This window comes from Vipera ursinii (assembly GCF_947247035.1).
Source record: "Vipera ursinii genome assembly, chromosome: 10".
Lineage (NCBI taxonomy): Eukaryota > Metazoa > Chordata > Lepidosauria > Squamata > Viperidae > Vipera > Vipera ursinii.
The window spans coordinates 10,183,069-10,195,276 of NC_139520.1; the positions used below are offsets into that span (position 1 = coordinate 10,183,069).

Sequence of the window (12,208 nt, forward strand, 5' to 3'; positions counted from 1 at the left end):
ACACCAGCTGGAACTGGGGAAAATTAAACATTCCGTAGCAGAGTACTAATACAAAAAACCCTGAATAAGGTAGAGACAGCTACTATTAATTACTTCACTAAGTACATTTAAATTCATTTTTTCCAACTAGGCATTAAATGTTCAGTGATGATCAGCAGCACCAGCAAAATGAACGATGTTTCCCCCCCCTTTAGATAATGTATCATTTCAAGCAACCTAATATCATAATATAGTAAAAACCTGCTCTTAAAAGCATAGTTGGTAGCATAGGGCCTCAGGCAAATTCCAATATGTATACACACACCCCTTTTCTGAAAGATATGAAATGTCTAGCAGCTTTTTCACTGGAGTGAAACAAAGTCTTGCTGTTTTGTACACTTGCCAAGACAGACATATCACAGATTTCATTTAAGCGAATATGCTGTTGCAAAAATCTTTCAGCCTCTTCTGAAAGAAAGGAGCGGGGGGGGGGCGCTCCAGCTATGAAAGCACCCCCTGTCAAATTCTTTCTCTTAATGAGCATTCTTTAAGACAAAGTATTATCTTACTTTTTTGAAACATATTGTTTCATCTATCATTAGCCCGAGTTAAAAAATAGGTTAGAAATGACTAGCGAAAAAAGATGATGTTTGGTGCTTGGGATACAGTAAGGCAAAGGTGAAGTGGTTTTTTTTGCAAAATGCAATCAAAAGTCAGCTTTCAGAGGGCTTAATGTATGAATCTGAGAACTTTTGGTGGCTCTAACTGAGAGCTAATTCCTGCCAAATACTGGCAGAACCTGCCTAATTGGTGGAGTATATTAAGCGGGGCGGAAATGGTTGACACTCTCCTTGTTTCAGAAAAGCCTAAGAAATGATGACTAGGGATATATAATTTGATCCTGCCCCATAGATAACTAAATATACAATTTAAACATAGCTTTAAGGCCCGTGATGAAGTTAAAGGAGCCTGGTTTAGGTCATTGTAAACTACTACAATTGTTAAACTGAAAAGCAGGATGGAAATAAAATAAATAAATAGCTGCACTTGAAATCTTTCTGGGAACCTTATATGTTGGATTTTCTCCTAGAGGGAAGATGGGAGTTATATATATATTTATTTATTTAATTTAATTTGTATACCACCCTTCTCCCGAAGGACTCAGGGTTATATGCAGTATATAACCCAGAATGGGATAGAATTTATTTGGTTTATTGTCCTATGACAGTAGAACGGGCTCAGTTTTTAAGATCACTAACACCAGACTTTTTTTTCCCAATCCCATAAAGTGTTCCAAAACCTGTGGACGAGGCATAATGAAACGTGAAGTTTTCTGCAAAAGTGTAGGAACATCCATCCTAAAAATTGTGCCAGAGAGCTTGTGCAACAGTGAAACAAAGCCAGAACTGCAACAGACTTGCGTGTTGGGACGATGCCCTAAAAACGAGCGTCTTCAATGGGTGATCTCTGCTTGGAGTGAGGTAAACCAAGTCATCGAATGAGGCCTGTCAACAAAACACGACGTGAAAAATATACAATAATACATAATCTGTTGTTAAAAATGTCCCTTCCACCCTTTTATAGTTTTAAGAACCTTGGAACTTTGCTGCTCTAACTTAAAATTAGGAGTGATCAAGAAGACCTCTGGGGTTTATTTTCCTACTTCTCATAATTCTTTCACTAAGAAGCTTTTTACTGCCTAATAGATAAAGGCAAAGGGAAACAATATTAAATTGAGAGGAATAAAGAGCTGAAGCAAATGAATGCAAAACATGCAAAATGCAATTTGCTATCATCAGTAATCATCAGTATCAGTATTATCATCAAAGGACAGGAAGGCCTGGAGGAACATTGTCCATGGGGGTCGCGATGGGTCGGACGCAACTTCGCAATTAACAACAATCATCAGTAAAGACATCAAGTAGGATGTTTTAGAACAGGGGTCTTCAAACCTGGCCCTTTTATGACTTGTGGACTTCAACTCCCAGAATTCCTCAGCCAGGCACTGGCTGAGGAATTCTGGGAGTTGAAGTCCACAAATCATAAAAGGGCCAAGTTTGAAGACCCCTGTTTTAGAGAGCCATTTGAGATAGTGATTAAAAGCACTGGGCTAATGAGTTTTAATCCTGCCATGGGATAGTGTCTGGCCACCGGGATAGCTTTGGACCAGTGATACTGTCTCAGTCCTGCAAAGAAGGCAATGAAAAACCACTTCTGAAAAATGTCACCAAAATGCCCAGCAGGGACTTGTCTGGATAAGACTGACCAGAAGGCACACATGAGCATCTTGTCCAAACTTTTAAGGCTAATCTACAGAAGTATCCAAAGATAGAATTATTTTTAGAAAAAGAGAGGGGAAAAAAGGCAAGTATTGGTCAAAGAAGCCATGATTACTGTATCTGCAAAACTGTTAGAGGTGTGATAGTGATTTATTTAACAAATTGGAGCTTGCCATGTGAATGAAGTTTGTGTAGATAAAACGGGTCCGACTGGATAAATAGTATGACCTGATGTGAGGTATTTGAAGATGTCCAGTGGTCTTAAACACCAGAGATGGACATACCTTTGGAATCAGACACATGCCCCATTGGGCAGCCGAAGAGCCATTGTGGGCTTTATTTAACCTATTAAGAGCCACCTTCCAAAAACTGATGAGGCCAGAACCCAAAGTGAGCCTTTTTTTATAAGGATAAAATAGGTCGTCCAAGGTTCTGAAAGGCTCAAAGTACTCATATTCCCATTTATCTCCAAAAGCAGAAAAAGTCCAATTTTGGGAAGATCTGGAGCCTGCAGTGTGTCTGGTGGTGGGCTATCTATTTTGCAAACCAGCTTTAAATGAACCTCTGTATGTCTTTTATTTTCCCCAGTGTTCTGCTACCTGTGGGCCAGGTATTAGGAGGCGAGAAATGCAGTGCATTGAGAAAAGTATTGGTGGCAAATTGATCACTTTCCCGTTGCGCCGCTGTCGAAATCTTAAGAAGCCGAGCATTGATTTGGAAGAAGTGTGCCAGCAAGGACCATGTCCTATGCATCCTCTGTACAATAGGATATCTGGGTGGTATTCTTCACCTTGGCAGCCGGTAAGGAAGTTCAGGTGCAGACTAAGTGGCTATGAATAAGCAAGTCCTTTTTTCATAGCACCTTGAACTTATTGGGGAATAAAGAGCGAAATGGGTCATCATTGTGCAAGGGCCGACAGATAGGCGCCTATAATTATGCCAGCTTCTTCATTGCGAATACTGGGTTGCGTGTAGCTATTTGGAAAAAGGAGCCAGGGATGCTTCCCTATCCAGAAAGGGAGTAATACATTAAAAACAAACATATAAGATGATACATAAGAATCAACTAAATGTCCATTTGGATCAGTCTAACAACAACAACAGTAATAGTAATAGTAATAATAATAACCTTGGAGGTCATCTAGTCCAACCCCTTGCTCAGGCAGGAAACCCTATACCATTTCAGACAAATGGCTATCCAGTCTCTTCTTAAAAACTTCCAGTGTTGGAGCATTCACAGCTTCTGGAGGCAGTTTTTCCATTGATTAATTGTTCTAACTGTCAGGAAGTTTCTCCTTAGTTCTAAGTTGCTTCTCTCTTTGATTAGTTTCCATCCGTTGCTTCTTGTCCTGCCTTCAGGGGCTTTGGAGAATAGCTTGACTGCCTCTTCTCTGTGGCAACTCCTGAGAGATTGGAACACTGCTATCATGTCCTTCTCTTCATTAAAGGACTAGGAGTGACATGATAGCAACCTTCCAATATCTCAGGGGTTGCCACAAAGAAGGGGGAGTCAAGCTATTCTCCAAAGCACCTGAAGGCAGCTTTGTCTTTCCTAAAACCACCAGGTGATGTTAGATCTGGAGACAAGACTTTTTTCATCATTATTACCTTCTATCTACAGACAGCATTTTCATGAACAATATTTCTGTGCAAGGAAATTCCATATAGCTGTTGTAATGAATAGCATTAGTACTGTACTGTAATAGTGCCTTGCCTTTTAAGAATCATTCTTCAATCTGAGGAAAAGCAACAACTTTCATGTTGTTTTTCAAAATGGAAAATGTTATTTTGCTGGGATGTTCATAGTCTGGCTTGAGATTTTGACACTCTTACACTCAGGTGTAAGTATTCTACGGTCCATTGCACAGAATGCAGCTTCTCTAGCTTCCTACAATAAAAGCACAAAGAATTAGGCCATTAAGGGAGACTGCAGAGTAATGCTGAGGTGAAAAACTCAAGAAAACAAGGACAGCACTAGCATCTTTAGTGATAATATCAGCACAGAGAAATCCTAAATGAGTCTGAGAATGTAAAATGAAAGCAGGAACCATCTTTTGGTAAACGAAAGGCCATTTCCGGTGATGACCAATGTTATTAGCAAACAGGTAGTCCTTGACTGACAATCATTTAGTGACTATGTAAACTGAGTATTTACAAGTCAGTTTCAAAATTCTGACTGCCAACGCCCCCAGATCACATGATCACATTTTAGGCAATTGGTCCACATTTACAGCTGTTTACCGCATCCCACAGTAACATGACCATTTTTTTTTACATTTTTGCAGAAAAGCAATTTCTTCTTCTTCTTCTTCTTCTTCTTCTTCTTCTTCTTCTTCTTCTTCTTCTTCTTCTTCTTCTTCTCCTTCTCCTTCTCCTTCTCCTTCTCCTTCTCCTCCCTTCTCCTTCTCCTTTTGCAAAAACACCCCATAGAATAAAAGATAATAAAATCAGGCCAGTCTCATGATGTCCTTCTTTACAACCATCACAACTTATGACCATGGTGGGCATGCCCCATTACACTCATAATTTGTGGATTACCTGTAATTATACTAGTGCAGCTAAGTCCACCACAGCCTTGGTGGAGCAGTGGGCTAATGCCTCCTTAAGTAACACCAGCTGCCTGCAATTAGTGCAGGTTCGAGTCCCACCAGGCTCAAGGTTGACTCAGCCTTCCATCCTTCCGAGGTAGGTAAAATGAGGACCCAGATTGTTGGGGGCAATTAAGCTGACTTTGTAATAATGCCGCTTGGGGTGTGTGTGAAAGCCCTAGTAAGCAGGCATATACATAGAATGAAGGCTACTGCTAAGCTTGTAAGCTGCCCTGAGTCTTCGGAGAAGGGCGGGATATAAATGGAATTAAAATAAATTTAAAAAAAGTTGTTGCAGCTGAAGATTGTCTCTCAGTTCATCAAATCCCTACAGTTGTAATCCTGTGCATTTTGTGCTTTTTTCCAACTCATTCTTCAAAGACTTGCACTGCAGTTTATTTTTATTTTTTATTTTAATCCCATTTATATCCCGCCCTTCTCCGAAGACTCAGGGCGGCTTACAATTTAAGCACAAACCAATGTGCTTAGTTGAACCATTTAAGGTTTTTGGGCATAATGCATGTATCCAAGGACCAACAAAGGCTGTCTGGATTTCTCTTACTACTGTGATGTCTGGATTCGAGTGTTGCCTTGCAAACACATTTCTGTGTTTTGGAACTTATTATATTGCATGGGTCACATGTCTCTAAGATTCATTTGACAGCTCACAGAGGATGCTCAGGTTGAATAATCTGATGGAGATAATTGTCTTTGTCTTGTGGACACAGCGTTGGTAGACAAATTCACATACATCACCAGTGCTTCAGGGAATTTCTTCTAGGCAGACTTGTAATAACTCATTATTTGTTCCTGCATAGAATAGCAGACAGGTTCCTCAAATTTCCTAACTGCCCATGGCAATATAAATTCCAAAAAAGAAGCAAAGAAGGAATAATTTAAAGTGTGCTTATCTCTCAGCACCTCTGTACAAGTTCAGCCTAGTTGATGGGTTTTCAGATTTGGCAGTGAGCAAAAGCAGATGAGAAGTTTTGGGACAGCAGACAATTTGCCTACAAAAGGCTATTCTCTGCTATCAAGTGACTCTAGATGAAAGAAGTGAAAAAAGTTAAAAGGCCATTTGCTGTATTTCTGTATATTTAGAGTTCTGAGGTCAAGAGAGAAGATAATATTGAATCAGATTGAACAAAACTCTGGTGCTTAAGCAGCTGCCACACAGAAGATTAGGTCAAGCTATTCCACAAAGCACTTGAGGTGTAGGCAAAAAGTAACAAGGTGGAAGATCATTAAAGAGAAATCTAAGCTAGAACTATGGAGCAATCAATGAGAACAATTAATCATTGGAATGGCTTAGCTTCAGAAGTTGTGGTGATTCATATCTGGAGGTTTTCAAGAAAAGATTGGACAGCCATTTGTCTGGAATGATATAGGGTCTCCTGCTTGAACAGTTGGTTGGAATAGAAGACCTCAAAGGTCCCTTCCAACTCTACTACTACTACTACTACTACTACTACTACTACCTCCAAGGTCCCTTTCAGCCCTATTATTAACTCTTATGTTGTATGTTCTAGAGATGGAGTGATGTTCAAGTGAGAGCAAGTGTCGTATAATGTTGGATTTGGATCACTAAAATCAAAATTGGAGTCTCTACTTAATAGAAACTATGTTAACTAGGAAGTAAATTTGAGCCAGTTAATCTCACTTATAATAATCAAGCCCTTAGGGGGAAAAATGAGTACTAATGCCAAAGTAGGTATATCTTACTAAATAACTTCATATTGAAAAATATCAATTATAGAGCACAACATCTACAACCTAAAACAAACTATTAATGAACTAGAATTAACTTTAATACGAACTGAAATCACTATATCCTATAAATAGATATAGGAACGGAGAGTAACTTCTATGGCAACTATTTGTTTTTTAAAAAAAAAATACATTGAAATGATCCTGAGTTCAGCCAAAATACTTTTTTGATAGCTTTGAGATGGTCATAATCTCTATAAAGAGATCATCAAAAAGAGAAGAATTTATTAAAGTATTAATTATATATAAATCGTGGCTTTTCCTTGGAGAAAGTCAAAATGACTTAAGTGGGTCTTCTTTCACTTTATTTTCATAACAGCCACTCTATAGAGTTTATGAGCATAGAGAAACTAAATGATCCAAATTCATCCCATGAACTCAACGGCTATATAGGGAACTTTAAATCATGCAGTATCTGCTTAGTCCCAGGTCAAAACTGCAGCTTTATGCGTAAAGATTATAGGTAGTCCTCAATTTACAAACATTTGTTTTGTGACCATTTAAAATGACAACGGCACTGAAAAAAGTGACTTATGACCGTGTTTCACACTTACAACCATTGCAGCATCCCCACGGTCATGTGATCAAAATTCAGGCAACTTGGCAACTGACATGTATTTGTGACAATTGCACTATTCCAGGATCCATGTGATCACCATTTGTAATCTTCCCAGAGGGCTTTCAACCAGCCAAGTCAACAGGGGAAGCCAGATTTTCTTGAACAACTGCATGATTAATTTAACAACTGCAGTGATTCGCTCAACAATTGTGGCAAAAAGAATGTTGTAAAAGGGGAAGCAACTCGTTTAACAACTTCCTCGCTTAGCAGTGAAATGTTGGACTCAGTTGTGCTCCTAAATCATAAGTCATAGGTATACATAGAAAATAGGGAATGGGTGAAGATTTAATGGACTTTTTTGACTATAACTTCTTATTCCTGTATTCCACCTATAGTGCACAGTGACATGTGGTGGGGGAGTACAAACACGGAGTGTGCAGTGTCTCTTTCAAGGCCAGCCAGCAACTGGGTGTCTATTTCATCAGAAACCGACAATGTCACAAGCCTGCAATACTAATTTCTGCCTTGCTCCAGAGAAGAAAGGTAAAAATGATCTTACACTGACTGGATCAATTACAGATCCAAAATTGTGTTTTCATTAAGCTTACTTAATGTTAACTTTGGCTAAGTTTTTTTTGGCTGAACATATTATGTGAATCTAACCTGCTTGGTTTGTTTCAATGCAGTGATATGTGGGACAACAACAACAACAACAAAACAATTTAAGATAATAGATGAACTAAGTGTATTGTGCAAACTCAGCCAATTGCTGTCCAAAGGAGATGGCTGAGACCAGGTCAAAAACTAGAATAGAATAGAATAGAATAGAATAGAATAGAATAGAATAGAATAGAATAGAATAGAATAGAATAGAATAGAATAGAATAGAATAGAATAGAATAGAATAGAATAGAATAGAATAGAATAGAATAGAATAGAATAGAATAGAAGCTGGAAGGGACCTTGGAGGTCTTCTAGTCCAGCCTCTGCTCAAGCAGAAGAACCTATACCATCTCAGATAGACTGATACAGACTAAATTGGGTTTTATTTCTTTTATAATTAACTGTAGTTCATGTGAAATCTTTCCAGTCATGTTTTCCCTTCTGTCTTGTACAAATTACAATATGCTGGTCTTCAGGGGCCAGAGATAGCTGCAGGCCTGCAGGTGGCACCTGTTTTAAATGAAGATGAGCATCCCCTACTTTGGATTGTCTGCATGCAAAGCAGGTATCCTTGACCTGAGCTGCAGTTTATCCCCCAAGGCATCCACAGAGTTGCCTGATACATACCAAGTTGCTAAAATGTGGCCACCTCAGTAGACTTGATTGGAAGTATAGGCAATTTAATGTAGTTATCCAGGAGACAATGGATGACAGGGGAGCCTGGTGTGGTACAGTCCATGGGCGAAGAGTCCAACTGGTTGCAGGGATTGGGTATGTCTAGTAAGTTTAATGAAAAGAATGTGATTTAATGGCAGTGTTCCGATATCTCAAGGGGCTGCCAGAAATTAAAGGGGATCAACCTATTCTCCAAAGCATCTGAAGGCAGAACAAGAAGCAGTGGATGGAAACTTGGATGGATGGATGGATGGATCCAACCTAGAATTAAGGAGAAAAAATTTCTGACAGTTAGAACTATTAAACAGTGGAATGCCTTGCCTTCAGAGGTTGTGGGTGTACCAACACTGGAAGTTCTTAAGAAGAGACTGGACAACCATTTGCTGAAATGGTATAGGGTCTACTGCTTGAGCAGGGGGTTGGACTAGAAGACCTCCAAGGTCCCTTCCAGCTCTGTTATTCTGTTATCATGTTATTCTGACAATAATTCCTATGAAGATGAATATTTTAAAGCTTCTGCAAAGGAAACAAAAGTATCTCTGACCATTGCAACTACCATCCAGTGGAATGAGGTCTTTCTCACTCATCTTGTCTCTGCAGGAACAGAAAGACTCGTCAGAGAAAAGCCTCTGTGCATGACCAATTTCTTGCACATGCTGACTGTAACCAATTTGAAGGGTGGGGTTACCATCTTTGTAGACCTCAGTCTGGCTTTTGAAGGGTGGGCTTGTCAGAACCTCCTCTGAGCCATCAAAACTTGCTGCATCCTAGCTAAGCAAGAAGGAAAAAAATTCTATCCAAAATCATGGCTTTCCAATTCCTTCCAGAACTTATTTCCTTCTAGAGCTCCTGACTGATTCCTTCCAGAACATAACCTTTCTGGAATAAGCCTGGAAACCTGGATCTCTGAAAAAGTATTATTCCAGTAAATTAATGTGGCTCCTTTTACCCATTTTTCGTTTTGCCCTATCCACACAGACCCAATTTCTGTCTAATGCGAGGAAGCAAAGTAGAACGAAACTCCTCTAACTGGATCCTATTACTCATTTATTTTGTTTAGCCTTCTCTTTTAGAGATAGAAACCTCTTTTTTGCTTTCTCACAACTAGATCACTGGGCTCTGGAGATCAGTTATTTCCTCACTGGTTTTAATCTGTCTCCATCAGCGAACAGGGCCAAACACTTTCATTGACTCACCACATTGCTCAGTGAAGCATTGAGGAGAGATGACGAGGGCAAAAAGAGAGAGAGAGAGCTTTTTAGGGCAAATGAGCATGCTTCTCTAGACAAGCTGATCTGCTCCACTGGTCGTTCTGAGTATCCTGTAAAGTCCTGTAAACTACGAACTATAAGTCAATTTAGTTTTCTTGGAGGAAAACCATGCATGCTGTAGCTGGCTGGGCTATTGACAAAAAACCCCCCAAGTTTCACAATCTGCTTCTCCAGAACTGGAAAAATAGCAAACAGTTTTTGGTGCAAAATGGTTCGATTTTCTAGTCTTATAGAGTGCTCCTACATGGAAGATGAGTTGCAATGAATTCAGAACGTCAGGCTTTTCCCCCTGGAGACGCTGTATCAGCCAGGTGTTTTTATTCTCTTTCTCTAAACAAAAGATGGAAAGTTATACAGCTATGTTACCTCCACTTTGTCCACAAAAGTTCCCAGGGTCAATGACAAGTCTTGATAAGGCTGTTTTTTTTTAAATCTGCAACTATGGAAAGTTGAAATTGGTTATTAGAAAGCAGAAATTGACATCATGTGGCCCCAGGAAAGCAAACCCCCATGTGCTTGGAGCCACGTCACATTTTTTAAAACTACATTTTGCTAAAAATCAATACCATTTGGGGATTGGAAGTGCATGGTCAAACATACTCCAAATGCTCATGAAAAGGGGCTGTGTGGGATTTGAGTGAAGTGCCCTAACTGCTATATATCATCATCATCACCATCACCATCATTATCATTCTGGGGCTCTTTCATTCCCATAACTGTGGGGTATCTCTCCATCCAGAAGATCCCCCATCTCTCGCATAGACAATACTAAATCTTCTGATATGTACTGGCAATTTCCTTTGCCTTTTTGCTATGAGCTATTAAGAATAAACTAAAAGGTTGTTATTTTTTATTTCAGAATCAGCTGACTTTTGCTACAGTCTTTCCTAATTCATTTCAGTACTTTAATGCTCAGGTAGTTTGTGTCATGGTTCCGACAGATGAAACTCTTCAAAGAAGTTTGAGGCATTGTTTACCTTAAATAATCTTTATTCGAGTAGCATAACATCAGCGCTGACACTGTCAAAGCCAAAATCTGAATTCCCCTCCCCTGAGCACATAGTATCAAACACAATTCCCTCCTCCGATTAACAGTCATAAATCACATTCTCCAATTAATCTGAAATGCAGGCTCTCCCTCCAGTTCTCCAGCCTGCCAATTCTTATGATCTCTTATTTAAAAAATCCTTGGTTCTCACACTGTTACAATAGTGTTATGTCTAACTAACTCCCATGCACATTTCTCCTCCCCCCCCCAGTATCATCTAATTCTAACTCTAAGAGTAAAGCATAAGAAGGAAAATGGCTGCATCTCCACATGTTGTCAAAGCAAGAACATCCAATGTTAGCAGCGTTGACAGTTTGTTTTTTAATGTAGAGGACCTACATGATTATGTGCTTTAAGAAGGAAACGTGAACCACAAATCAATTATTTGGCTGTGCAGTGTCTTAAAACAACTGATTTGATCTGAAAAGATAATTTATAAAATGAATACAATCTATGGGCATCCTTTTTTTGCATGTGGAGATCCTTTTCTCTCCATTCCTCAACTGGATCAGCACTACTCTGCTAAATACTGTATCATGCAAAATTCTAATTTCACAAACTGTTAGCTGATAGCTTCTTTCTAGCAAATAAGTCCACAGAAAACAGCCTGGTTGCATATTCAAAGGCTAAGTCCCTGAAACATTCTCTTAACAGTTCTCATCAAATGTTTAACCTGATAGGACATGAAAGGCTATACAATACACAGAGTGAAATGTTAATTGTGCTTAATTTGAATTGTAAACTAAATATACTGTCTATAATTTCATCAAAACAGACGATCCTTCTTGTGTGGACTTCTTTGCTTGGTGCCACCTGGTTCCTCAACATGGCGTCTGCAATCATAAATTTTATGGCAAACAGTGCTGCAAATCGTGCACATGGAAGAATTGATTTGATCCTTTCAGGCTGCCACTCCCAACAGGTTGATCCTCCTCTGTCAAAGTTACTTGTGAGCCAAATGTTAACCTAAATTGCCAAGGAAAACAGTGACATTCTTAACACATGGAGCAGTAATGGCGGTGGTAAACCTTATGATGAATCTTCAAGGACTGGATTTTGAACGTAGGATGGAATAAGATTGAGTAATCTTCACTCTTCATGGCCAAAAATGACCCCAACTACACTGGATTGGCATAGCGGTCCATTTTTTTTTCACTACAGAGTCAATACAGAGAACCTAAAATAGGGAAGTAAAACATACTATGGAGACATGTTAGCTAATATGGTGTTTGTCAGCTGAGCCCTTCGTAAGAAGGAGAATGTTCTTTAGGTTAATTACAATGATGGCTGCTGTGAATTGCTATACAAAACAAAGGTGTGATATCTAGACAAAGACAGTGCTGCACTATCCAAGACTAAAGGTGCTTTTCTGTTTTCTA

General features: G+C 39.2%; 1 protein-coding gene across 1 annotated transcript in view; it reads left to right on the forward strand.

Annotated features, from left to right (window-relative positions):
* Positions 1-11,823, forward strand: part of ADAMTS18 (ADAM metallopeptidase with thrombospondin type 1 motif 18) — a gene marked incomplete at its 5' end in the record, with an annotated part of 85,302 nt that extends 73,479 nt beyond the window's left edge. Inside the window, 4 exons of the mRNA XM_083370508.1 lie at positions 1,269-1,460; positions 2,847-3,059; positions 7,568-7,715; positions 11,605-11,823. Of these exons, the coding sequence (XP_083226634.1) occupies positions 1,269-1,460; positions 2,847-3,059; positions 7,568-7,715; positions 11,605-11,720 (669 nt within the window). The 3' untranslated portion in view covers positions 11,721-11,823. The remainder of the gene's footprint in view (positions 1-1,268; positions 1,461-2,846; positions 3,060-7,567; positions 7,716-11,604) is intronic.
* Positions 11,824-12,208: the final 385 nt, after the last annotated feature.